The sequence below is a fragment of the Pyrus communis genome, chromosome 2 (assembly GCF_963583255.1).
Source record: "Pyrus communis chromosome 2, drPyrComm1.1, whole genome shotgun sequence".
In the NCBI taxonomy this organism is placed as follows: domain Eukaryota; kingdom Viridiplantae; phylum Streptophyta; class Magnoliopsida; order Rosales; family Rosaceae; genus Pyrus; species Pyrus communis.
Window position 1 is genome coordinate 5,001 of NC_084804.1, and position 26,319 is coordinate 31,319.

The window sequence follows — 26,319 nt, forward strand, 5'->3', positions numbered from 1 at the left end:
GGTATAATGAATAATACCAGAGAAATGTATAAATGTAGTTTTTCGTTAAAAATGAACAGTACCAGGAGTGTTTTGTTAAACCTCCCTAAATTAAATTGGAGACCTTTTCCTTTCTCATCAAGAACTGAATGTTATTGTATTTTACGTTTTATTTGAACTGATAGCACAGCTGCAAGAATAAAAATTTCACTATAGTGGTAAAATCTCATGGGCTTGTGATAAAAATGGGTAAAAGGGGAGGGTAAAAAATTTTACAAAGATTTTCCGCACCACACTGAGCTGTTTCGGTTCTAATTAATTAGATACAAGGAGAACGAGGTTTATAAAGTGCATAATAAAGTGTCTTTGTGTGGGCAGTTTTTTTTTTTTTTGGTTGAAGTTGTGTGTGCAGTTGTAACATCCCACATTGCTCAGGGAGTGATCCTTATGGTACCATTTGGTACGTGGGATGGGACGGAACAGAGTGGGACAAGGCGTTCCGTCCCACGTTTGGTGCGCCTAAAACGGGTGGAACGAGCTGTTCCACAGGACGAGTTTTGGGTGAATTTTCGTTCCACCTCACCCTCCTGGAACGACTCGTTCCACATCCGTGGAACACAAAATTATAACCTCTCCGTCTCCTTCTTCTTCCTCCTTGTTTCCATCCGAGGGCATCTTTGCTCCCGCTCCGTTCCGTTCCGTCTTGTCCCGTCCCATTCCGTTCTGTCTCGTCCCGTCTGCATACCAAACGATACATATATGTATATTCACATCTTTACCTAGCACGAGGCCTTTTGGGAGCTCACTGGCTTCGGGTTCCATGGGAACTCCGAAGTTAAGCGAGTAGCGCACGAGAGCAATCCCATGATGGGTGATCCACTAGACCCATCCTGAGAATGCTCTCGTGCGCATTCCCAAAAACAAAACCGTGAGGGTGTGCTGAGGGCCCAAAGCAGACAATATCGTGCTACGGTGGTAGAGCGGCCCAGGAAGTGATCCGCCCCAGGCCGGGATGTGACAGCAGTTCTTGTGCACACTAATTAAACATTACATTATTTTGGTTGTGAAGAGATGGAGTCAATAGTAAGGGCTTAATGTGCCGTCTAGCATTTGTTTTGGCTTTCAATGAAGAAAACTTTTGTGATGGTCAGGCAGAAGAAACAGAAGATTTGGCTTCAGAACTAGCCAGAGTGATTGGTGGAATCGGAAATCTAATGTCTAATACATATACAAGGCAGGTATGCCACACCTAAATTATGCTTATATTATGTCTACGTGGTGTTCTACTCGTGAACTTTTAACAAAAAATGCAATGTTGTCACCTGCTTTCAGGTGTAAGAGTGGAGCTTCAGAAGCCAGATCATCCAATCGAAACGTCACCGTTCTTGAAGATTATTTCTTCTATGAATAGTGACCAAACGTCATTTGTACAGGAATTCTCGACAAAAAAGTAACTCGTCTTACTATTTTGATACATGTCATTTGCGTTGGCTAGCTAGCTAGTATTAATAATCAATTGATTAAACTCTTATTCTTTTTCAATTTTTGATTAAGGTCTTTAAGTATTAATAAATGTAATTAATTATTTCAATAATAAAATATTTTTTATTTCTAAATATATTCATTTAGTGTTACAAATGTTTTTTTTTTTAAATGAAGTACGATATTCATTGAAGATTGAAACACGTACAAATCGAGTATAGGATGCTTATAGTGGGTCTCAATAAAAATCTTGTCAGGGCTTTCAACCCGAACAAAGAGAAAAAGAGTGTACCGCACTAAAATTAACTACTAGTACTATGCTCCAATAATAAATCTAAAATTACATCAGAAGGTTCTTCGAACCAAGAAGCTGGGTGATCGATAGTTAGACTAAACCTAGCAATACGATGTAAATCTATCATCTCTAATTAAAAAAAAAAAAAACTCGCTTCCACTCTCTCCTCTCCCACGTTTTGTCTCACTTTCTTACTCTCTCCTTTAATTTTAGGGTAAATTACACTTTTCATACATCAGGTTTGGGATCTATTTCAATTCCTTACAACATCTTTAAAACATTTCACTTTCATATCTTAACTACAATTTTATTTCAAAATAATACCTCTGTTAGATTTTCCATCCAATGGTTTGTTAAATGCTAACGTGGCTGCCACGTGGCAAAAAAATAATTTTTTTATACATTAACAATATTATAATATTAACCCTAAAAAAATTAAAAAAAAAAAACCAGAAAACCCGAACCTATATCCCTTTCCCCGCAACCCCACATCCCACCCCCACCCCCTTACCTATCTCTTCCTTCCCGTCCGTCCGTCCCCACCCCTTTACCGATCTCTCCCACTCTTCTTCTTCCTCCACACCAGCCCCAACACACTCCCTGACACCCTTTTTTCAATTCCTTCATTCCCTCTCCTTCTCTAGGGTTTGAGTTTCAAATTCCACCCCTCTACCCGCCTCTTCCCCCGTCACCCTCCATCTCCCGCCTCCACGCATCTCCTTCCCCCAAAACCCATATCCCCCTCCACCTCTCCCACCTCCAAGCCCCCACCTTTAATCACTTCTCTGCTTTTTTTTTTCACTAGTTTTCTTAGAAACCCCTGCAACCGTCGCCCAGGCGGGGAAGGCAAGTGGGTCATCCCCGGGGGTGGGGGGGGGAACAAATGAGTTTGGTTTCTTCTTCTTCTAGGGGAAGGGATTTTGTACCTGCAACCGTCGCCGGGGAGGGGGGGAACAGACGGGTTTGGTTTCTTCTTCTTCTAGGGGAATGGATTTTGTAAATAGGAGTTGCAGAGAGGTGAGGGGGATGGAAAGGAATCTGGGTTGGGTTCGGGTTTTTCTGGTTTATTTTTTTTTATTTTTTTTTTAGGGTTAATATTATAATATTGTTAATGTATAAATTTTTTTTTTTGCCACGTGGCAACCACATCATCATTTAACAGACCATTGGATGGAAAATCTAACAGAAGTATTATTTTGAAATAAAATAGTAGTTAAGGTATGAAAGTGAAATATTTTCAAAATGTTATAAGGAATTGAAATAAATTCCAAACCTGATGTATGAAAGTGTAATTTACCCTTAATTTTAACAATCAAAATAAAAAATTTCACACAGTGGGCATATACAAGTGTATTATTTAAGTTTGCGAGAGGGTTTGTTTTGTTTTGTAGCACTGCAAACTTCGTGATTTATGATTTGTTGCGTTGTGTTGCTGGGGTTTCTTTGTATCCAACTGTAAAGTGGGAAATTGCGGCTAGGTACTGGAGCTCACGGTGTTTCTGGTGGTTGCTCACGGGGCAGTACTCCAGCCCTAGCCAACAGCCCTAGGTAAAAAGCTCTGCTCTGCTCTTTTTCGCTATTTAGTTGCAACTTAGAAAATGATTATATATAGAGCGTTCATAAGATAAGAGTTGGTGGTGAGATCTGAGAATTCTATTTCTGAATTTGATTTCTTTTCCCTTTCATCATTCAGGCTTTTGTTCCTTCCTTGTTTCTTAATGATAATAGGCGGCTAAATAGCTTAAATAATTTCTCAGATTTGAGGGAATTTTGAAGTGAGGGAGGATTCTCAGTTGCCAGGAATTGGACTCTGCTGCTGTCGTTTTTTTTTTTTGTTTTTTGTTTTTTTTTTTTTGTTTTTATATCTGTCAGACTTATGGGTTAGAGTAGCTTTGAGGGACGTTTGGAAGCAAGATGATCCATCAGTTCATTAATTTTGTCATTCGCCCTCCCAGGTATGCGTCTCATCTCATGAATCATGATGTTTCTTGCTCTGAGTTTCATTGACCAAAATCATATCTTCTGCAATTAACATAGTTCAAAATGATATATTGAACTTCATATTGGTGATTTTTTTTTTTTTGTTTTTTTGTTTCTTTCCCTTTTGATGCTTGCCCATTTCTACGCATCTGCAATGTTGATAAACAGGGCAGAGTATAACCCAGATCAATATCTTTGGGAAAAGGATTTCACGCTTGCAGGCAGAGCATACAAACGACAAGACTTGGAGGCAAGTATGGGCACCAGTTACCGCTTATCAGAACATTCTAGTTTTTGCTTGGCAGCAATGTTAGTTTATATGTATTAAATTCTTGCAGCTTACAAATGCTAGGGGCCATACCTTGCGTTGTAGTCATTATCTGCCTTCACCTTTCCCTGAAGATGTTTCTCTTCCATGTGTTATATACTGCCATGGAAACAGGTACGTAATGATTATTTGAGAGATTTTTCTTTTCCTTTTTAACAAAGTAAATGTGTATTTGATTATATATTCACTTGGGTTTCTTTTCTGGGTTCCACCTGTACATTGTGGTTATAAACAGATTCTTGAATGTCATACATTATTTTCACTTTTCTGGCACAGCTCTCTGGTTTGTTTTAAATAATTGTACATGAGTGTTAAAGGTGCTTTATAGATAAAGAGGTAGAACTTACTCTGTGGTAATGGGAAACGATGCAGTGGGTGTAGGGCAGATGCAAATGAAGCTGCTGTAATGCTTCTTCCATCAAATATCACCGTTTTTACTCTTGATTTTTCGGGTTCAGGATTATCTGATGGTGATTATGTCAGCCTTGGTTGGCATGAGGTACGGTGTAACTTTCATTGTTATTTTCTGCTTACTTTTCTCACTTTGTGCAGTTTGGTAATTTATTTTCTTTCCTGTGTCAGAGAGATGACCTTAAGATTGTGGTTTCATATTTAAGAAGCAAAAAGCAAAACTTGCGTATAGGTCTTTGGGGGCGATCGATGGGTGCAGTCACATGGTACATCGTCTTTGTCATTTGTTGACTCGTCATTAGACTAACTTGTATTATTGACTCGGATATGGAAGGGTCTGCTGAGATTCTTTCAACTTGTTACTACATTAAAAATTCATATTGGGTCAAAGATGGTTATATTCTCACTACCAAAAAAAAAAAAAGATGGTTATATTCTTCTTCAAACATAAAGAAATACTTCTGCATTTTGCATGTACATAAGCATATTTTTGAAACTCCTGATGTAATTAACCTCATATGTCTATTGCAGCCTACTTTATGGAGCAGAAGACCCTTCCATAGCCGGAATGGTGTTGGATAGTGCCTTTTCAAGCTTGTATGTTCTAATGATGGAACTAGTTGATGTATACAAGATTCGGCTTCCTAAATTTACTGTACAATCTCTCTCTCTCTCTCTCTCTCTCTCTCTCTCTCTCTCTCTCTCTCTCTCCCCCTCCCTCCCCCCCCCCCCCCAACACACACACACACACACATTTCTGTCAGCATCCACAAAAAACTATGGATAAATTCGTCATGTGCAAAACCTGTAAACAAATGCTCCTGAAAAAATAAATTTTCAACTGGATCATAAAATCTTGTAGTTGGGCTGAAAATGACATGGCTGGGACTAGTAATTGACATAATTGATAAAAGAGAAACATAGTTTTGATTCTTGATACCACTAAATAAGTTAAGAACCCGACAAGGTCAATGTTGCCAACCGAAATCCGTATAGGATCGTGATTTACAATTTATACAAACCTACCTGCCAACCTACCTAAGTAAAGTCACATACGCCTGCACACCCCACGCCTATTCACACAGATGGGAAAAATGATCTCTTGCCAGGGTGTAGAATGTCAACTGCACATCCCGAGCACAAGCTTACAAAATAACATTCAAGACTTTTGAATGAGAGAAACTACTCTCTTTATATATAATTTGGTTAGAGTATGGAGCTAAAATAAGGGGTAATCCATGGGCCGAGATTTTTTAACACCTCGTGGTAGAGAAAGTGGAAAAGGGATCAAAGATATGGAAATGCTAGATTTTAGCTGTATTTTGGGTGGAATGGTCGGAAGATGAAAAAGAAGGTTTTTGAAAATTATAGAGGTGAGGGTGTGGAGGCTTTATGGGGTAAAGTAAATATTTTGGACTTCACTTTAGCCTTCTTCTAAATTCTGTTTCCCAAAGGTATTGAGACATTCTCAAGTATGGTGCTTTGAGAATTCTGGCAGACTTTCACAATAATGTGGTGGTTAACACAATGACGACAGAAACCTGTATTTGTTTAATTCCGAAGAAGAGTGATTCTTTGAAGATTGGAGACTACAGATCCATTAGCCTTGTTACTTGCATGTACAATATTATTGCCAAAGTTTCAGCTTTAAGACTTAAGGAAGTGCTCCATGTCATTCTCTTTAAAGCTTAAGGGGCTTTTTTTTTTTTTTTTCAAAGATATGCAGATTCTTGATACTATTCTGGTCCTGAATGAAGTAGTAGAAGAGACTAGATCGAAGAAAAGAGGATTGGTTTTGGAGATCGACTTTGAGAAAGCTTACGACCATGTCAAGTGGAATTTTCAAGAGTTTGTGACGGAGATGAAATGTTTCAGACAGAGATGGAGGACATGGATTTATAGGTTTATTAAGTCAGCTAAGTTATCAATTTTGAGTAACTAGAGTTTATTGTCAAGGGAATCCTTTATCCCCTTTTCTTTTCAACTTAATGGTGGTTGCCCTTAGCTGATTAATTGAGTGTGAAAAGTTCAGATTAGTTGAAAATATTTGTGTGGGAAGGGATGAAGCGGAGGTTACTCAATTGCAATTTGCAGATGACACTATTTTCTTTTTCCCAGGGAACTGTCTCGTTTGGAAGAATCTTGCATCTGCTATTTGAGTGTTCTTAAGGGTGGTCAGGCTTAAAGATGAATAAGGCAAAAAGCTCTCTTTTCAACATTAATGTCGACGCCTCTTTTGTGGAGATTTTGGCTAACTCTTGAATGCATTCGGTGCTTGGCCAGCTAAATACTTGCGTCTTCCTTTAGGCAGGAATCCTAGAGCCATCTCATTCTGAACCCAGTGGTTGAAAAAAATTGAGAAGAGGCTTCAAACCTGGAATCGGCTTTTCTTTTTAGGGGAGGCCATCTGACCAAATCGATGCTGTTTTGGGAAATTTTCCAATCTATTATCTATCCTTATTTAAGATTCCCATGGGAGTGGCTTCATGGAGGGAGAAGTTGATAAGAGGTTTCGTTTGGACATGTGTGGGAGACGGCTTCAAAGAGTAGGGTTGGTGGAGGTGGGAGTTGGGAATCTGATGGCCAGAAATATAGCCCTCCTAGGTAAGTCGCTGTGGAGATTTCAATATACTTGGGGAAATTATGGCATCATGTAATTAAAAGAAGTCTTTTTACCCAATGGTCCTAAGATTGGCATAGCTCCTCACATTTATCCCTGCCAGTGAAAATCGATCGAAGTGGTCCCTAAGCTTGTTCACCATAAATCATTTTGGTCATTTTGTGAAATTTTTTTCCATATTCTCGTTAAAGTGGAGGGGTTGGTTTGACAAAAATACCCTTAAAAAGGTGGTCAAGTGGTTGTTCACATGTCAATTTAACCAAGGATATTGATATATTTTTCACAAAAGACCAAAATGATTTACGTTGGACAAACTCAGGGACCACTTTGATCGATTTTGGTTGTTAGGGACCAAAGTGAGGAGTCATGCCAATCTTAGGGACCATTTTGGCTAAAAAGCCTTAAAAGAACATATGGGATTTCAAACAAAGGATAGGTCTCCAACATTACATATGGTGGAACATGTCATAGTCCATGGAAGGACATCCTTCATGGATGCAATTTTTCATTGTGAACTGTCGTTTTGTTGTGGAAATGGAGCTAGAATCAATGTATGGGAAGATGCGTGGTTTGGGACCTCTTTACTAGAATCTTGGTTTCCAAGGCTTTACAACTTGTTTAGTTGTCACCATATGGTTATTTCTTGCATTTTGAACCCTGCTAATGACTAGAGCAACTGGGATTTTGTGTTCAGAAGGAATTTGAATGTGAGGGAGGAGGCAGAGGACACGAAAAGCTATTTTGCTCCTTCCCGGCCAATCAGGAAATCTAGGGTTTTGTTGACTTGGCTTGTTGCCCTTGCTAAGGTCAATACTTGTGATATGGTTCAAAGAGGACGACCTTATTTCAGTTTGTCGGCTCGACGGTCCGTCTTGTGTAAGTCTGATTTGGAATCTGTCGGTCATACTTTTCTTCACTGTCTGGTTTCCTTCCGCTAATGGTTGAAGCTGCTCAGGAAGATGGGTATAACTTGGGTAATTCCACGGTATTGCTTTTCTGTTGGCCAAACTCATGTTCTTGTTTAGAAGGGTAAGAAAGTTAAGGTTATGTAGGGTTGGTTCACGCGATGGCAAAGCTATGGGACAGAGTTCAGTTTTTGTCTGCCCTTTGGGCCTCAGTTTCCCTTGAGTTCAGGGGAATCTCTCTTTAATTTGTTTAGAATAGAAAGGGGCAGCCTTATGGTTTTTTTGGGTGTTTTAGCTCTTTTGCAGTTGTGTTTTTTTCTGCTCTCTGCTTGGGGTGGTTTGCTGGACCACTTTCTTTGTTGTACTCTTTCTTCTTCTTATTAATATCGTCTATTTCTGTGAAATTGCCAATATCATTATCATTTTTAAGAAATTATTAGCACTTGCATGGTTGATAAAGCATTAATTATATTCATTCTGGTTTTACATGTTATCTCTTGAGAGTCTTAACCCCTCCTTCCTTTTAACCTTGGTTTCTTTATCTCTTCCTTTTAACCAGGTTAAGATGGCAATACAATATATGCGTCGGATAATTGAGAAGAAGGCAAAGTTTGATATCATGGATCTTAATTGCTTGCAGGTCCTTCTATATAATAGTTTTGTTAACCTTGGACGATTTATCATTAGCCACCTTCCCAGCTATCTGCGGGGTCCACTCTGTTGTCTAATCCAATAAGTTTGGACCGTCTATTTTTTATGTTGCCTTTTAAAACCATCCTTGCAAAAAAAGCCAATCATAAGAACTTTAGACAACCAATCATAATTAAATAAGTAGATGAACAGACCCAAATGCATTTATTTATTTTTCCATTCCTTTGTTCTTAGTAAACAATTGAATGGGAATCACACGCATCCCTTTCAAATCCTTGATTGTTAGTAAATACAAGAACTGGAATGATACCCATTCCTTATATGTAAACATGCCCTAAACTTATCAGGATTATCAAATGGATAAATAATTCCCGAAGTTGGCTGGTCTTTTGCATGGATTATTCTTAAAGGAGGCCTAAGAAATGGAGTGTTTGGATCATTGAACAACATTACAGGGTGGGCACTAGCAGAATGTCCCTTGTTTTAGCCAAGGGGATCATAAATTGTGTCGTTTCTTGATGAGTTAGACACATGCTGAACCAATAGTTGATCATATATACGCATATATAATCATATAATTGTGTATATATTACCTACCACTACATATATATATATATATATATATTTTTTTTTTTTTTTTCTGAAAAGAACTTTAATCTACCACTATATATTGAATTCGGCCATTTGTATAACACTGGCAGGTTGCACCCAAAACATTCATTCCTGCTTTATTTGGACATGCTAAGGATGACAAATTCATCCAAACCCATCATTCTGACATCATCTACAAGTCTTATGCGGTATTGTCTCGTTGAAGGGTCTTACACTTCCCTTAAAGTAATATGTTGCACTTGATGAGAAATAAATACATCTTTGATTCTTTGCAGGGGGACAAAAATATTATACATTTCGATGGTGATCACAACTCTTCTCGGCCACAATTTTATTATGATTCAGTTTCCATTTTCTTCTATAATGTTCTTCATCCCCCGCAAACGTCTTGTCATTCATGTAAGCTTGAGAAGTATTATGATTTGGGGGATTTGAAGATTGGTGCTGGTTTGGATGAGGTGATTTCTGTTTCATATGATATATTGTGGAAAACCTTATTGTGTTACCATTGGTCGTTAATTTTATTATGATTACTGCTAGTATTGTACAAGTTGACTCTCCCACCAATGTACCTATGCTTTTAAGAATCTGTGTCAATGCACTGTAGCTCAATTGATACTTTGTAACCAAAGGGCTTTTCTGCCAAAATCAAAGTGAGAGGATGGAAGTTAGAACTTGTGGCAGTCATGCATCATTTTTATATCATAGTCACCACCACTACCACTACCATCATCATCATCATCACGCACAAGATCACGATACATTTCAGTGCCGAAAAAACAAATACATACACATGCACAATCACCATCCTCATCATCATTGGTCATAAATGGTAAGGTTCACTGAAAATTCTTCTATGCACCCGAGGGCTGGCTTCCCAGTTATAATTCAATAGTATCCTGTGCTTAAGGCAGGTGATGCACAATAATATTTGAACAATGATCAGTTGTCAGCATTTTATTATAGCTCATGTAATTAACAAAGCCATTTACATTGACTATCTGGGATTGTGCAATAGATGTCTACTTTGTGCTCCACTACCATAGAATGTTACACAATTTCCTGCACTAAAATGAATGCCCCGGCCCCTTGATTTTGTAGGGTTTGTTATATGAGATAATTACTGGAGTTCATTCTGCGGGTACTGACGTGGCAAGTTCATCTTCTGTTCCTCCTGCCATTTCAACCACAAAATGTGTTGGCGAACTTCTTTCTGAAATTGCACCAGTGACTGCTGCTGTTGTATGTATTTCCTTTCTTTTACGTTTTTTTTGCCTTTTGTCTCTCCATATTCTCCATTCTGTTGAGTCAGTCTGTAACATACTTAATTGAGAATGCAGGATTCTATGCATGATGAAGCTGACACACTTAACAGTCACGAACCATCATATTTAGAGGTGATGTAAACTTTTAGATTTTTTTTCCCCATCTTTTCAATTGAGGTCAGGCATCAGAGTATAAAACCATGGATTGGCAATGGTTTTCAGTTAGCTTGGTAATGCAGATGATAGTTTCTTGTTCCAGTGGAGTGTTGTAAGTTCATGCATTGATGAAGTGCTTTTAAGTCGAGAAGAATTCAGTATACGTGTTAATAACTGATAGATCATCTTTTATGACTTTTCAACTTGTCTGTTTCACAGATAATAATTCTAAAATACTGCAGTTATGGTTTTACAGGAGCAGCGCAATGATGAGAATGTAGAATGTTGTTCATATACAAGCTCAAACAGGGAGAGTTGGGGCAGATGCTCTTCATTAGGAGGCAGTGATGAAGAATCTTCTGCTGCTTGCACAGCTGCTGACAGCAGTCATCAGGTCTCTCATTCTCTCACAACACCCATCCTCTGAATGCGTTCATATTTCATATTCCTGTAGAGACTTTTGTTTTCTTCACACACCACTGTTATGTTTTTGGTACATTCATATCGACTGGAACTTAATAATGCATAACATACTTTTGCACATTCTTCATGTATGAGCACTGCATAGAGTATTTAAAATATATTTCAGGTTTTTTGATAGGGTTTTTTGCACATTCTTGATTGTAGAAGAACCTTAAGGTGTTTGCGATGCCTCTTGGATGCATACAACAAAAATCATCAGAACTAAGAAAAGAGGAAAAGAAAAAGAAGAAAGTTCCCATTGCTCCAAAGAAGCCCAGGGGTGAGAAATTTGAGAAGTTAGAGGCCCTTGGCAAACGACTGCGTCTTTGCATCCCAAAGCGAGTAAAAAAATTATAGATGTGCCACTTAGTGACTGCTGTAGTATAAAAAATTAAAAATGTTTGTAGCTGCAAATGTTTTACCTTATGATGATGTATTCTTCAACCTTGTATAGGTTGTTAAATCCCTTTTCCTTTTTCTTGTTTAAAATCATTGATTGGTGCTGTTCTTATTTCTTTGTCATGGCCCTGTTCTAATTTCTGCATGTCATTTTCGTGTCACGTAAGGGTTTCATGAAGATGAATCCGGATCCTCTTTATGAGGATCCTGGAGGATCCGTGAATCATATATGTGCATCGTAAATCATGCGATCATAAATCATTTTAAATATTTTATTTAATATTAAATACAAATAATACTTGACAAAAATTAACTGCTGGATGTACGATCAACGGATACGGTTTACAGGTCCCTAGGATCCTCACCAAAAGAATCCGGAGAGGATCCTGTTGGCATGAATATCTACTGGTACCGGGTTCCCGATGTTCTCCGTCTCCCTCTCATGTGTCAATGATTGAATCGTATAACAACTTTTTTTTTTTATCAACTCCCGGTGAAGTTTTGGGTGTTAAACGAACATGAGTTATGCAAGATTTTTTTTTTTTTCGGTCAAATAAGATTGTCTTTATTTATAGAAGCGTGGGGTTGATGTAAAATTGTTATATGGTACTCATAAATCAAGCATAGGAACTGGCCGTAGGAGGACTTAGGTAACAGGTTTACCACCGACGTGGTGTCCCAGTACAGTAATTCAATACAATGTGGAGAGAAACTGTTGGCCCATAGGAGTACTAACATGAACAGGTTCACCGCCGCTGCCACCCCACGACGGTTTCTCATTCCAGATTCTGAACTCCCGCACTAACAACTGACGCCTCCAATCCTCGCAACAACTTCCCATATTACCCACAAATGTTTTCACCTGCTTCTCTTTGGATTTTGCTTTCTTATATTTACTCACATCGCCATACCAGTCCGTATTTTACATATTGCCCTGATTTGGTCCAAAATTGTCTTGTTTGGGGTTTGCCAGGCATTGTAATTAAGATTTAGTATATTTAGGTATATACCCAATCCGTCACAGTACTATACATGTTGAGGCCGACTCTTGGAAGTTCAAAACATTTTAGTGCTCGACTGTCTACAAAAGCACTTCTAGCACAAGTACTTTTTTTAGAGGCAATGCCAACCAAAGCCCTTAGTTCTGGTTGCGAAATTTGAATTGAAGTAACTAATGTCGGCTAAGAATATCAAAAGAAGAGGGAAATTAGAAAAAGCATATAAAGAACACCTATCTGGCCACACACAAGAAGCTGTGCAGTCAATAGTACTCATATTGAAGTAGAATTACTAATTCCAACTTCACTCGATCTAAATAAGGCACACAGTTCATACATGCGCTAGAGCTTGAACCTGATTAATGCAGCACACCTGTAATTAGTAACATTCTTTCGCTTGGTTAGAGTTGAGACATATCTCCCAAGGAAACTCAGAGGCAAAATGAAAATTCTACAGTACTAAGCTACATGTCACTGCCTGCAACTTTTTCCAATTGATTTTCCTTCCGGAATGAAATCCCAGATGAGGGATGAAACTGCTCCCTGGGCAGGAAAGCTGTATGTCCTTGCTGGTAAGAAGAGTTTAAGCTCGACTCTAGTATCTGGTGTGTAAGCACCACTTCAGGATCAGAGAATGCTTCACCTATGTTAACTCGTCGCTTCTTTGTCAACGTCTCTGCTTTTGGACTCTCAGGTGGAGAACCAACATGACAAACTGAATCTGGAGTTAAGGGTTCACGACGAGATGAGAAAGATTCATCAATTGAAATGCTCTTGGCTGGCGCACATTCCTTGGCGGCCTTGTCTTGGAGGGGGCACTCTGAGGTCGGGGCAGGAGTTGCCGGGTCAGTCTTGTTGTCAGATTCTGGGCAATTGTCACTTGACAAACGGATTAGGTGCCCAGAGCCAGGTGCTTCTGAAAGAACTCCACTAAGTCGCTGTTGGTCTTCAATAATTTTCTTCAAGTATTTACCTTGGGCTTCTATCCGTAATTGTAGCTGTCTCTGTACCTGTTGAGCATTCATGAGTTCAGCTTATCAAACCATGCTGGGCCGAACGAACAAGACCTTTCCCCCTTCCCCTTTTATCCTCTATGCATATGCAGCAAAATTTATCGTAAGGTAGTTGGGTAGGAGGTGATTTTAACCGATCTCTTTGCTATCCAAGTTCTTGGTCATTCAATCTTCCTAAGGATTTCTGACACTATCAACATCATTTTTTGAGGGTCTACATTGCTTTAAGATAGGTGAATCAGAAATAGCTAATTTGAATTCTGAGTGGCAACCATGAATGAAAAGTATATACTTTAAGTGATATAATGCTTTGTAGCAAAGAAAAGATAAAACCATTTGCAAAATCTTTTCTTTTTTTCTCAAATTCTTCATTTCATAGACAATTTTCTGTAATATATATGCTGTTGATAAATGTAAAACCTGGTGACAATACATTAATTTTATTGGAATCTATATTCTGTATAGAAAACATGCCTCTAATTGCTCATGCAGTCGCTTCTGCACCTCCATCTGCAGCTTGAGTGCTTCTGTGATTTGCATTCCACTGTGAACAGAAACAGTACATACTTCCTCACATCAATCAGCCAAACTGATACGTCAATTTACACAAACTGATGGTTTCACATGCAATAACAAATCAGTAATATTTTATTTTGTATGGCCCATGTGCACTTATAAACAGTGAACTAGATATGAATTTCTCAATTTTAAAGTTTGACTACAGGTTCCTTTAGCATACAGGGAACCAATTGACATGGCCCATATCTTAACTGATAACATAAAGAAATACCGAGTATAATAGGCAGTTCTACTTACGATGAACCATCCAAATTGGAAAGCACATCCGCAGGTTCTTTCTTGTCAGCTTTTTTCCCTTGCATTAACATTTGAAGAGAATCACAATAAGGGTCCAAAAATTAATACATCTTTGATATGCCTTTATCACTATAGAGAACCTGCCTAATATGGAATCCGAATTCACAAATTATTAACATGAAAGGAATCAAGTTCACCTACCATCAGATGAGGAGTCTGGTAGGTATTTTGCAAGTCGATATTTCTAAGTACATCACACAAGTGGTATTAGAGGAAACGCCATCGAGAAAGAAATGTATCCTCACCCCTTCTCACACCCGCCAAAAATAAAAAGAAAATACCAGGAAAGTTGAGCATTGGACAGAACGGATTTTTACATACCTGTAAATGGCTTTTTACATGGTATATAGTTAAACCTTGTACACCCATCACTCTCAAAACACCTTTGGGCGTAGCACCTAGAAAAAGATTAAAAGGAAATAACATAAGAGTAAATAAACAATATCACTACAGAAATGGACAGATATCTCCATTGGAACTCAGAAATATGCATGTAACCTAGATCTTTGGTCATGCAAAATATCATCTGCTGATCTCAACTAAGTTCTCAAACATATTACATACGCCACATATGTAAGATCAAGTATGATTTAAACCTGGGACCAATTTTTATCCAAAGAATCATTTATGACATAACTGGAAGGTCATTATGGGTTGATGTGTTTGAATTCACTGATGAATTGTGAGCTGAAAAAAACTGTCAACAAACTAAAAGCTGTTCTTCCCTCAGTTAAATGGAAAAACAACCTCAATTTTTTCTATGGTTTCACACAACAGGAGATTGCTCAGTAGCCCAGGACAAGAACACCTATTAGATATACACGTGTCTGGTACGAGAAATAGTAAATTCCATCTTAGTTGATGAAACTACGGAAAAACACATACAAAGTTGAGTCAAGATTTCGTCCACGTAAGCACAAAACAGGGTCAAAAATTTCCTTCACAGATATCACCTTCGACTTATATACAGTTTAAATCCTGCACACCAGCAGATAAATGCGACAACCAACAGAAAAAACAAATTCCAGCTGACCAGATAAAAGTTGAGGGTGACTCACGATCTGGGCCACCAAGTTGTACCACGGCGTCAACAAAGCGTTCGTGAAGCTCGTGCGTCCAACGCAATCTCTGTTTTGAGGCGAGGTTAGGGTTGTTGAGACTGTTTCCTCCACTGACAGCATCCATTGCGTTGATGACACTGTCAAACTGTTAACCATGAACAACAAAGTTGTTGGGGACTAAGCCTGAACAAAGCCTGAACTATGAACATCCTTTATTTACCTGAAAACAAATGAAAAAGAGCACCGTAATAATTCATAATGCATAAAGTAAAGCATTAAAGAAAGAAAATGTCATGACTCGTACCAATCAAAATCTTATCTAACATATCGATCATATGAGAGAAATAATTTCATGCCAAATAAGTAGCTTGAAATTCTTGAAATGAATCATCATTTACAAAAGTGCTGTGAATTATATGTTCTTTTATGGTAAATAAAGATAAACAGTAAAACTTGAATATCATCATGCAAAAAGGGAAGCATGGCAACCAGATTGTGGTAGGGCTATCTATCCTTCTCTCATGAGTATTCTACAACACTTAATCACAAGTACTGAAATTGAAAAATTTTAGTCTTTCGAAAGGTTGCAAGTTAAGGAGTGTAAACTGGAAAGGCAAAAAGCAGAAGACATTGCTACTGTACTGTGCAGATTTGCGAGAAAATGAAAACAAGTTGTCAACATTCAAACACAAAGTATGCATACATCCGTGAATCTACCAAATATGAATTTAGATTTGAGACAAGGAAAGCATGCTTATATTCAATTCATTCATATTTGTTTGTTTGTTGAGGAGAATTGGAGAATTGGAGAAAGAAGAGGAGAAGCGAAGAGACTTACACAACTCGGACGACGGATCTAGCCTCCTCAGTCATATTCCAATTTCCCAACTATGATCTCTCCACTCCTCTCCTCTCCTCTCCTCTGCGTGGGTGTGGTAATAGTAATTCAGAAGAATTCAGAACAAGGGAGGAGGTCTGAGTTTTGGAGAAAATGGCTCTCTCTATTTCTCACACAGAGACAGATGGTCTCTGGTTTCCTGGTCTCCGGTCTTCGGTCTTAAGAGAGAGAGGCAGCACCAAGAAAGTATAAAAACAGCTGAAAAAAGATTTGAGACTTTGGACCCCTACCGGTTATAAAATAGGTAAAAGTTAGGGGATAATATTTATTAGTAATAGGAGCGAAGTAGGTGTAAAATATTATACTGTAACTATAACATAAAGAGATAACAAATAAAAGATGGAGGGATAGATAATGATGTTATTGATCTTTCCTTGTTTTCAGTGTATCTTTAAAGCATACGGAGCGTTCTATTTATAGAGCAACTCCGAACAAACGTATTAACTATACATTAAAATTTACAGCACACATCTTTTGACAATACGATCCTCCTTCATTTCCCAAGTCAATATCACTTTGTGTGGACGTTGAAAAATCTACCAATGTTTTCAATATCATTGTGGGCACTCATTAACCCACTAGTATTTTCAACACCACCCAAGTTGTATAGAGTTATTTAGCTAAGAATTATAGTATTGATTTCGAACTGTAATATACTTATAGCTTTAATCATTGAATTGAAATTTTTATTTTTTTTAATATAAAATGCATCACACTACGCATTGATGACAGATTAGTCATTTTTTTCATGCATTTTTGGCAGCCCATGAGGCAACAGTGTTTGGCTTTGGGGTTAAACAGTACGCCAAAGTAGAATTGGTGGCTCCAAATTCTTTACTCGCTTTCCACTAAATCAACTCCTTAGGGTTGAAAGTTCATTGAAATTGGAATATGAGACTAACTTAGAGCACGGGTCAATGACGCTAATTTCAAGAAAATTTTTGTTAAAAATAAATTCGTAAAGTCTCTTGATTTATTTCTTAGAGCTGCTATGTGCGTTTCTTGTGCTTAGTTTTGACAATAATTCTCACATAATTGTCTGAAGGACCAATGCCCCACACATAATATTAAATTCAAATACTAATTTAATGAATTTTCTAGTTATATTTAATTGGATTTTTATCGTAAATGATCTCTAAATTTTACTTTTACCATCAAGATGATATCTGAAATTGAATTATTAAATTAGACTTGTGTGATTTTTTTAGTTATTAAATTATTGAACTTATTTGTAATTTTTTTAATTTAATGAGACTTGTGTAATCCATTTATGTGTCACATTAGCACATAACAAAAATTTTGACAGAATTGTGACGAAAATGCTACATTGATTTGGCACACGTACTTGCAGGACTACATCGATCGATTTTTAATTTCAAGGACCATTTTGATGTCGCAGGTCAATTTCAGAGACCATTTTGATGTCAATGGTCAATTTCAAGGACTATTTGTAAGAAAAAGAAAAAAAAAAGACTTATAAGACCCATTTATGTGCCACATCATTGACGAAATTTTTAACAAAATTGTGATGGAAGGACCACATTAATTTGCGACACCTATTTTAAAGGACTATATTTATTGATTTTCAATTTCAAATACCATCTAGATTGTGAGAGTTAATTTTAGGAACCATTTGTGATTTAAAAAAAAAATTACCATATTTAATTTGAAAGATATTGTATTTAAGAATGCACAAGTGGTGATAATATCGTTTGATTAAAATAAAAAGAATGCACAAATAGTGGATTACCCTAGTGATTAAGATCTCCCTCTTCAACCTACTCTGCCACGGGTCAAATTCTCCCTCCACTTGTAGTCTAGATTTGATGAGTAATATCATTTGTAATTGAAAAAAAAAACTATAATAATCCGGTATACAAAAGCTAGCATTCATTTGTTGGACAACAAAACATGCAAACATTCATTTCTTCATTCAACATTTATTGAATCTAGCAAGCTTTCCTATTCAATCCAACCCTGACACTAAACGAGGCGCTACACCACAGAATTCTCAAGTCTCAACCACAAGCATTCATAATTTAGTTTGTTTCACCCGAAACAAATATTTTGCAAATATTATATTTGCGACGCAATTCGTTGTGCATTATATTTAAGCCACTAGTATGTTGAATTTACAGTTTGGGGGTTGAGACAACTAGTTTTCACTTTCATTTCCAGCCAACCAAATGGGCAAGAAAATATTGTAACGCAGAGTGAACAAAAGGACGTCACTGTGGTCATGCTCAAATTCAGCCCTACATGCCATACGTAGCAATACCATGAGGAGGATCAGTTGGGGCTACACTAATCTCTCGGGTTCTCACCTTGGCTTCGCCCCAAATTAAAGATCCATTGCCGTTGTCCAGGCTCAACATTCTTTTTTTTCCGCCACCTGGAGATCCTTCCAAGGTCAGTCCTCCAGGACTCTCATGTGACGTGAGGCAGCTTTCAGTGGAGCAATCAGCTCTCTGGGTATGGATGCAAATTGGCAGCTCTTCACCTATACCATGAACCCCAACAGCATCTGTGGATTGCGACGAGTAGAAGCCAAGCATGTCAAGGGAAGTACCTTTTAGGTTCTTATTCCCCGATTCATGGCATTTATGGCCATCTGTATCAGTAACTGAACCTCCAATGAATTGATCAGCAAGCATCTTACAAGCTCTCTCAAGCATGGCCATATATCTTCGCTCTGCATCCTGGCGAATCTGCAAGTGCTTCTCAGCCTACAATAACAATGGCAACAAGTTCTTACTTACTGGTAGATGCTAATTTTGGCATTTAAACGATCATGAAAAAAATCTACAAAATGGGCAAAATAGAAACAAGCACACACGTTTCACCTACATTACCTCAACCTGCACATGTAATTTACTTTGCACTTCCATCTGTGCTCGCAATGCCTCCTTAACTTCATAACCCCTGAAGATGACATTTTGGAAAAACCAAACATTTAATGTAAAATGACCTATTATGCATCAAAAGGTTCTGAGAAAAAAGTTGAAAACTCTCTTACTCATTCAAATCAGAAGTTGGCAAATTTGGTGAAGAATTGCCGGTAGCAGGGCTTTCTAGAAGGTAGGAAGCTGACAATCCTCATAATGATTGGCAAAACAAGTCAGACACAAAATTTAAGATTCCACTCACAGAATACATCTTTTAGAGGGATTTAAAATAGGCAGCCATAAAGTATGGTTATCTAAGAGGTAGCAAGGGTGGGAAGAAAGAGCGAGCACTTATTGTCGGGGAATAAATTGGTTGTACTACATCCTTAGAGTTTTAAGTTTTTGGGAACACAGGAACCAACAGAAAAAGGTCCCATAGTTGAAGATTGAGGGTTCAAGTATTGCTAGTGCAATCTCCCAAATTAATAACTAAATTGAGTTTTCTGTGTTGAGCTCTCTTGTATTAGAATGAGGCTGCATGTAAAAAAATTATCAAGGCGTAAAAGAATTGTTGTCTCACAATACATACGTGGAAACTTAGTTGGCTTATCAATGTTCTTGGTTGTAAGGATAAGTTTGCAACAAGTTTTGAGGGAAGTTAAAGTTTTGTCAAGGGCCTATATCTCCACCTCCCTTATTTCATACTGTAAAGAACCTATTCCATTGCAAAAAAAACCCAACAAAACTTTAGGGAACTAAACTAGCACCAAATGTGAATGGGCTCAAAGAGAGAGTTATAAGAAAACGTACCATCCTTGGATATGTCGGCCATATCCTTGCCTGATTGCTTACCTAGTCTGTATTTCTGCAATGCAGCAAGAAACAATAAGTTGGTACAAGTGTTTGAACTTTGGTAACGCAGTGATAATTGATTTAAGTCCAAAAAGAAACCTGCAGGTGACTCTTCAAATGAAAAAGTGTGAGGCCCTTGACATTCATTGTCCGCATAATGGCCTTTGGCGTAGCTTCTGCAAATAAATTGAAGCTCTCATCATAATCCTAAACGGGTTGAAGATTCAAGGACGCGAGAGATTGGCAACGGCTAGCAGCCAACTTAGAATTTAGAAAGTAAAGCAGCTCTGATGAGCTCCATCTGATTCTAATTTGTGACTGAATTATACATACAAACATACATACATACATACATACACACACAAACAGATGTAGCAGGCTACCAGCTCAAGCCTCAAATTCAATCTTTATTAATTGCTTGTTGAAACAAGCTTCAATTCAATTCAATGTTGTAATATTATAGGCATAGCCGCACAGCACAGGTAGAGAAGAATAGGTGAAAGAAAGGGATCTGAGTTCATCAATCAAAACCCTATCAAATGATAATAACAATAAGTTAAAAGAAAAGTGGGAAACGGAAGACTGACTGGAGGAACCGCCGAGCTGAGTGACGGCATCGACAAATCGTTCGTGAAGGTCAGCTGTCCAACGAAGACGGGGTTTGGGGTCGGAAGTTAAGACAAGGCAAGGATCTCCTCCTCCTCTGTGACTGTGACCTTGCATTTGCATATCTTCCTCACCAACCATGCCTCCTCCTTCGTGCATCAGTACCGGAAACATCTTCCTCCCTATCCCTCTCCCTCCTCCGAATCCTCTCTCAAAACCCAATCTCCACAACCAGAGTTGTTTTTCTCCCCTCTTGCTTAGCTGGGACCTGGGTGTTGGTTATGGAAATGGGGAATTTTGTGGATGGTGAGAGATAAAAAGGAGAGGCAAAGGTGAAAAGATGACTGCCGTACTACTTACTGCGGCTACAGTTTCATGCCTTTTAGAAATTTGTCCGTTTCTGTACTATTTCTTTTCAAATTTGCTTCCATAGAAATAGTGTGTTATTGTCTAACAAGTGTCGTGTCGCCTATTTAAAAATTTATTTAAGAAACGATTGTGACGTGGTATATTAATAACATGAGAAAATCTATCATTATGTTACTTTAGGTTTAGGTGCCTTGTTAACAAACAAACATACAGTCGTGCAGCTTGCGTGCGTGCTTGCGAAGTAAATTGGTAATTAGTGTTGTCCAAGTCCAGTTGTTGATAGAAATAAAATGAAACATTTGATTTGTAAGTTTGAATATAACGAGGTATTAGTGTGGTTTCTTCGTAGCAAAGTGAAGCATACAATACTACGCCCATCCATCGAGACCTAGTGTGAAATGTCAAGAATGGATTAATTGATTCAAAGCCTGTAGGCATGCAAATGCTTGGCCCATCTTCTAGCCATGTAAGCGTCATGGTAGTCCCAACTTTCTACACTACTAGTACTTGTACTAGACCTCCCGCCGATGATTGCACCACTCGTCCCTGATGCAGCACCACAAGCAAATCCTCCCCGTCCTCCTCTAACCGTTGCATTACTACTACTACTACTCTTACCAACATCATCTCCTAGTCCTACCTTCGCCACTGTTTCCCCTGTTGTCATCTCATCACCCTCCTCAATGTAGCTATATCCCACACAAATATGTTCACACACGCCCAAGTCCACTAAGATTTTCTTTTCTTCACCTCCTCTTAGCTCTCCTATTCTCACGATCCGACTGCTTCTGCTGGCCTCCTCCCCTATTCTCATCCTCAACTCAATTTCTCTAATCATGCCGCCTAGGATTCTTCTTAGCAAATCTTCAAACTCATGCATGATATATCCATTCGAAGTGCCAAATCCAAATCCTACATGGAAGCGATGGACTGGAATCGGCACATCCATGTCCATTGCAGCATGGTAGGATCGCATTGGGCTGTCAGACAGATGCAGGATGCCACACTCTGGGTTCTTGTATGCACGATCTTCAAGTATCTTTATCCCCTTCTTGATCCCTTCCACGGGATCTGCTTGCCCCATGTAGAACAGACGATCAATAACCTGTTGGGCTGTTCGCTTTCCATAAGATGTCATGCGTCTCAAAGGGAAGACGCGAGCAGCAGCTGATGAGTAGGTAACAATGGCCAAACGATCAATTGGTCTAAGGGAAAAAACCACCAATGCCATGCACTGCTTGAGAAGCCTCAAGTGCGGTCCATTGGGGCTAGCAACCAACACCAAGTCTGTTGCTCGTTGGTTGGCTAATTTCACAGAAAGGTATGCTCTGTCTGAGAAGGCACACATAGTATAAGACTTTGGCCTGGTTGGTGATTGTAACAATGATGAGGAGCTACAGCTTAGGTGATGTGGGGGCGGATGATATGAATATGGAGTAAACAAACTAGGGGGTGCACTATGTGGGATGGGTATCAAACAGAATTGGAGACGGGGGAAACTAGAGACGTGGTCAGGCTCAATTGGGTCGTCATCATCATAGTGAGCAGAGCGCAAGAATGAGCGCCTGTGGATGCGGAAAGTGGCAATAGAGTCATCCAGGATTTGGAAGATAGGGTCAGCTCGGTTGCAAGAAGACAGGGAACCCCAAGGTGGGTTCAGATTGCGGGGCAGCTGGGTCCAATGGGCGCGGCAAATGGGGCAGGTAACACTACCATGGCGAACATTGGAGGAGATGCAGGAAAAGTGGAAAGCATGGGAGCACTGGGCCGTGAATATAGCCTGCCCTGGGCTGCTCCCCTTGCTATGGTAACTCAGAGGGTCTAGACATATTGCGCACAAACTCTGCCATAAGAATCAACAAATAAAAAGGTAAGGAGATGGACCTGGAACTAAGAAAACATAATGCCGTGACTAGCTCAAAATGATTGGAACTGCATTCTAGCCAGTCTAGGTCTGGATATTAATATGAAATTAGAATAATTGTTACTCGTGCATTGAAGAAACCAGTAGTTTTAATATGATAATGATATTTTGAGGAGGGACACGGAACTCATAAATCTGACTAAATCCTCAAACAATAGCCATCTGGTCAAAAGTTATGTAATAAGATGATAAGATCACTGTATTAAGAGTAAGATATAATGATCTGGTGCAACAATCAAGTGCTGCTACTTATTTGCAAACCTACTTATTGTTCTTGTTTTTTTTGGCAACCTACTTATTTGTTCTTTTAACTTACAAAAAATCATTTTGGCAAGAGGCTTACAACGAAAGCTGTTCATTCGTGTCATTACTAAAAATCACAACAATTATTATGCTTAGAGTGGATTCAATCTTTGGATCGGTTATTTTGAAGATTATGCACCAAAAGTTTACCACAAAACTAGTGTAAACTCGATGAAAAATGGATTGACATGAAACTCTAAATTTGTAAGATTATCATCATTGACGAGGCAGGATCACCTTAGCAGAAGGCACATTGCTATAATTGATTGTCATTTCCGTTTCTTTTGCACCTTCTTCTTCTTTTGCTGCTGCTGTTGCTGGTTGGACATTCGTTGGGTTTGTTGGAGACACGGCTGAAGAACCTGAGATCTGTGAAAACAAAGAAAACACAAGTGATTCTTAAAACAGGGTAATATACAATTGCAGAAGAAAACCCGAGTTAAATAAACGATAAAAACAAGGGGGGGAAGAGAGGGGTGGATTTGAATAATAAATAGTTGAATTGGGGTGGGAGGGGAAGTAAGAGTTACAGTGGGAGTGGTAGTGTTGGTATGATCGGAGACGATGGTCTTTCTGCGGGAGAAGGAACCACCACATGCATTTGCAGCAGCCACCGCCATTTTCTTTGCTGCTTTTCTCAGTTTTGAAGATGCGCCTCCTCCTCCTCCCATCCGTCTCTCTCTTTCTTTCACTCTCTCTCTCTCTCTCTCTCTCTCTCTCTCTCTCTCTCTCTCTCTCTCTCTCTCTAGTAATGACAGAGAAGTCTGCCTATGGGTAATGGGTGGTGGTATCTTCTTGATTCCTCTTTCTTGTTGTTGAGATTCCCTTCCTTCAAAGTTCAACAACCTGACTGACCTGGACCTGCACGGCTGCACCTGCTTGTTGAAATTGAAAGAGCAGAGCAGACTCAGAGCAAACAGACAAGGCTTTCTGCACGCTTGAGCAAAATTTGTCCCACATCTCGTCCAGCCTCCACTACAAAATACAAACTACTCGATCCAATTCAAATTCTAATCCTAATGGTTGATGTTCCCGTTTCTCCCATCATAAAATTAAATTATTGTCAATTTATCCCACTCGGCCGGTCCTCGCTCAACCTCCACAACCCACCCATCTATATATATATATATATATATATATATATATATATATTATATACACACACACATATAAATAAAATATAATATATATATATATGCGCTTTATAATGATGTACTACCACTTTACCAATTAAATACTCCCACAAACGACCTTTATCATTTCTTCCCTTTTCCTTTCTACAACGCCTATTTCTCTTTATCTTTTCTTTTCTCTCGCCGGTTTATGCTTTGTGGCACAGTGGCACTGCTTGGTGTTTAAAATTAAATTAAGATATATAACTTATTAGGAATAAATGACAGAAATTGTATCTAATATTTAATTTGAAGGTAGAAGATGAAATTCCCATTATTATTAGCTTGAATAACAAGTCATAGCATTGTGTTGAATTTTCTAAGAGGAAGTAAGTTAACAATTCTTTACTCACTACACCAACATTGTTCCTCAATTTGTATCTTAACATATGCACAACATGAACATGACATTTACAAGGTTTTATTGCAAAATACATTTAAGATGTAATTCAACATGGAATCACTCAACATACGTCAGTTTTAGTATAACTAATTTCCAACAGTGGATTCTTGTACATTTCAACACGCACAATTAAGACCACCACATGATGTATCACACATGCAACCGATTTCACATTAGTCATTTCAGTTTAGAAGTAAGGCAAAGTAGTACACTCGTTAATTCACACAAGGCAATGTAAAAACTCTAATTTGGGCTTAGTCAAACAACCCGTTTTAATATTATGTCAAAATTATTGAGAGACAAGTGAATGGCCTCACTGTTAGTCAGACTGATAATTTCTTCTGACTTGCATCTTACTAAATGCATATTGTGGTATGTGTGAGACAGTGAGAGTATCATCACAAAATATTTGGGTGCAACTAAAGAAAAAAATAAGAAAAAGCAAATTAAAGAGAAAAAGATAGGAGAGAGAGAAAAGGAGAAAAAGACATCGGACGGACCACAATTTTTGTAAAAAGAGGAGAAAGAGACCGTTGGTCTGGATTTGAATTTCAAAGCTTGGTAAAAAAGAACAAGTATGATGGCACGCGGCTACACCAAAAGTAACTGGATGGATGGGAATGGATTGGAGTTGGAGTTGGAGTTGGAGTGAACAGAAAAAAGGAAGTGGATGGGGTTGGCGCCAAAAATGTTTATCTTCCTCTTCTATTTGCATCTGCACACTGCATTCCATATTCCGTGTTCTATATTCAAAGCTATTTTACTTTAATTTGGAAATGACTAATTGAGTCAGTCAGTGAGAACTTGAGACTTGAGAGGGAGGGGAAGGGAAGAGGGAATCTCTCCCTTTTTTGTGAGAGACATGCCAAATTACAAATGCCCCCCATGGCCCATTGGAAAGCCTTCTCTTGCTCTTCTTTCTTGCACATGAAAAGAAGCAAAAGGCCAATTTAAAGGTTGCTGTTGTCCTCCTCCTCCACCTCCTCTCAGTGTCCTCACCAGCTTCGCTATTTGCTAAGTATAATACTTGAGTATTCACTAGTGAATGCTCAATTTTAACAATATGTCACACATGTTTTATTGTTTTAAAAAATTAATAGACATGTTATTTATTTTTCTTTAGTTAAAAAATAAATAAATAAACACGTGACATTTTTTTTAGACCAAATCAAAAGGTGAGTACTCAATTATTATTCATTTGCTAACACTACCCTACCCCGCAACCTTGAATCTGACCGGATCAATTCCATTTGTCCTATCAAAATTTGATTATTTAAATTTTAAACTGATTAATTAGGAGAGAGACGGACGGCACGACATCTAGGTCATCTAATTTCATTTTTGTCTCTCTTTTTGTCTATATAGTTACATATGTCTCAATACTTATCATTGTTGCCAAGAAATGAGCAAAATG

General features: G+C 38.4%; 4 protein-coding genes across 11 annotated transcripts; 1 reads left to right on the forward strand and 3 right to left on the reverse strand.

Annotated features, from left to right (window-relative positions):
* Positions 1–3,100: 3,100 nt before the first annotated feature.
* On the forward strand, positions 3,101–11,657 carry LOC137725438 (uncharacterized). 3 transcript variants are annotated; one of them, XM_068464114.1, is made up of 14 exons: positions 3,101–3,304; positions 3,514–3,711; positions 3,905–3,986; positions 4,075–4,178; positions 4,437–4,563; positions 4,647–4,741; positions 5,007–5,130; positions 8,560–8,640; positions 9,353–9,451; positions 9,539–9,721; positions 10,365–10,505; positions 10,604–10,660; positions 10,941–11,078; positions 11,312–11,657. In XM_068464114.1, exons 2-14 carry the CDS (start codon positions 3,671–3,673, stop codon positions 11,501–11,503), a joined length of 1,464 nt encoding a protein of 487 aa, XP_068320215.1. In that variant the 5' UTR covers positions 3,101–3,304; positions 3,514–3,670; the 3' UTR covers positions 11,504–11,657. The 3 variants fall into 3 exon arrangements, with proteins under 3 accessions (XP_068320215.1, XP_068320214.1, XP_068320213.1); XM_068464113.1 differs by lacking the exons at positions 3,101–3,304; positions 3,514–3,711; positions 3,905–3,986 and having other exon boundaries at positions 4,056–4,178; positions 4,523–4,563; positions 11,315–11,657; XM_068464112.1 differs by lacking the exons at positions 3,101–3,304; positions 3,514–3,711; positions 3,905–3,986 and having other exon boundaries at positions 4,057–4,178; positions 4,523–4,563.
* A 1,109-nt stretch (positions 11,658–12,766) lies between these two features.
* Positions 12,767–16,572, reverse strand: LOC137725750 (myb family transcription factor PHL7-like). Of its 4 annotated transcripts, none has more exons than XM_068464529.1 (7): positions 16,332–16,572; positions 15,491–15,713; positions 14,754–14,830; positions 14,574–14,616; positions 14,373–14,421; positions 14,031–14,100; positions 12,767–13,553 (listed from the first exon to the last, which is right to left on the reverse strand). In XM_068464529.1, exons 2-7 carry the CDS (start codon positions 15,615–15,617, stop codon positions 13,008–13,010), a joined length of 912 nt encoding a protein of 303 aa, XP_068320630.1. In that variant the 5' UTR covers positions 15,618–15,713; positions 16,332–16,572; the 3' UTR covers positions 12,767–13,007. The 4 variants fall into 4 exon arrangements, with proteins under 4 accessions (XP_068320630.1, XP_068320629.1, XP_068320628.1 ...); XM_068464528.1 differs by having other exon boundaries at positions 14,373–14,430; XM_068464527.1 differs by having other exon boundaries at positions 15,466–15,713.
* A 1,636-nt stretch (positions 16,573–18,208) lies between these two features.
* On the reverse strand, positions 18,209–21,059 carry LOC137725755 (protein PHR1-LIKE 3-like). Of its 3 annotated transcripts, none has more exons than XM_068464536.1 (6): positions 20,716–21,059; positions 20,228–20,304; positions 20,129–20,141; positions 19,408–19,477; positions 19,244–19,313; positions 18,209–19,117 (listed from the first exon to the last, which is right to left on the reverse strand). In XM_068464536.1, the coding sequence occupies exons 1-6, from the start codon at positions 20,906–20,908 to the stop codon at positions 18,647–18,649; spliced, it is 894 nt and encodes a 297-aa protein (XP_068320637.1). In that variant the 5' UTR covers positions 20,909–21,059; the 3' UTR covers positions 18,209–18,646. The 3 variants fall into 3 exon arrangements, with proteins under 3 accessions (XP_068320637.1, XP_068320635.1, XP_068320636.1); XM_068464534.1 differs by having other exon boundaries at positions 18,210–19,117; positions 19,408–19,486; positions 20,087–20,141; XM_068464535.1 differs by having other exon boundaries at positions 18,212–19,117; positions 20,087–20,141; positions 20,716–21,057.
* A 317-nt stretch (positions 21,060–21,376) lies between these two features.
* On the reverse strand, positions 21,377–24,406 carry LOC137726794 (E3 ubiquitin-protein ligase WAV3-like). Its single transcript, XM_068465754.1, has 3 exons — positions 23,861–24,406; positions 23,568–23,699; positions 21,377–22,946 (listed from the first exon to the last, which is right to left on the reverse strand). The coding sequence occupies exons 1-3, from the start codon at positions 23,999–24,001 to the stop codon at positions 21,525–21,527; spliced, it is 1,695 nt and encodes a 564-aa protein (XP_068321855.1). The 5' UTR covers positions 24,002–24,406; the 3' UTR covers positions 21,377–21,524.
* Positions 24,407–26,319: the final 1,913 nt, after the last annotated feature.

Excerpts from the sequence above, each read along its gene's own strand:
- LOC137725438 (XM_068464114.1), top strand. The coding sequence starts at position 3,671 with ATGATCCATCAGTTCATTAATTTTGTCATTCGCCCTCCCAG. Across the intron at positions 4,564-4,646 it reads TCAGCCTTGGTTGGCATGAG|AGAGATGACCTTAAGATTGT; the intron begins GTACGGTGTAAC and ends TTCCTGTGTCAG. Across the intron at positions 11,079-11,311 it reads CTGCTGACAGCAGTCATCAG|AAGAACCTTAAGGTGTTTGC; the intron begins GTCTCTCATTCT and ends TCTTGATTGTAG.
- LOC137725750 (XM_068464526.1), bottom strand. The coding sequence starts at position 15,649 with ATGGTTAACAGTTTGACAGTGTCATCAACGCAATGGATGCTGTCAGTG. Across the intron at positions 14,101-14,372 it reads TCCAATTTGGATGGTTCATC|TGGAATGCAAATCACAGAAG; the intron begins GTAAGTAGAACT and ends TTCTGTTCACAG. Across the intron at positions 13,554-14,030 it reads GACTGCATGAGCAATTAGAG|GTACAGAGACAGCTACAATT; the intron begins GCATGTTTTCTA and ends AATGCTCAACAG.
- LOC137725755 (XM_068464534.1), bottom strand. The coding sequence starts at position 20,908 with ATGTTTCCGGTACTGATGCACGAAGGAGGAGGCATGGTTGGTGAGGAA. Across the intron at positions 19,487-20,086 it reads GGCCGACATATCCAAGGATG|GATTGTCAGCTTCCTACCTT; the intron begins GTACGTTTTCTT and ends AATCATTATGAG. Across the intron at positions 19,314-19,407 it reads CCAACTTCTGATTTGAATGA|GGGTTATGAAGTTAAGGAGG; the intron begins GTAAGAGAGTTT and ends TGTCATCTTCAG.
- LOC137726794 (XM_068465754.1), bottom strand. The coding sequence starts at position 24,001 with ATGGGAGGAGGAGGAGGCGCATCTTCAAAACTGAGAAAAGCAGCAAAG. Across the intron at positions 23,700-23,860 it reads CCAACACTACCACTCCCACT|ATCTCAGGTTCTTCAGCCGT; the intron begins GTAACTCTTACT and ends TTGTTTTCACAG. Across the intron at positions 22,947-23,567 it reads GCAATGTGCCTTCTGCTAAG|AGTTTGTGCGCAATATGTCT; the intron begins GTGATCCTGCCT and ends TTCTTATGGCAG.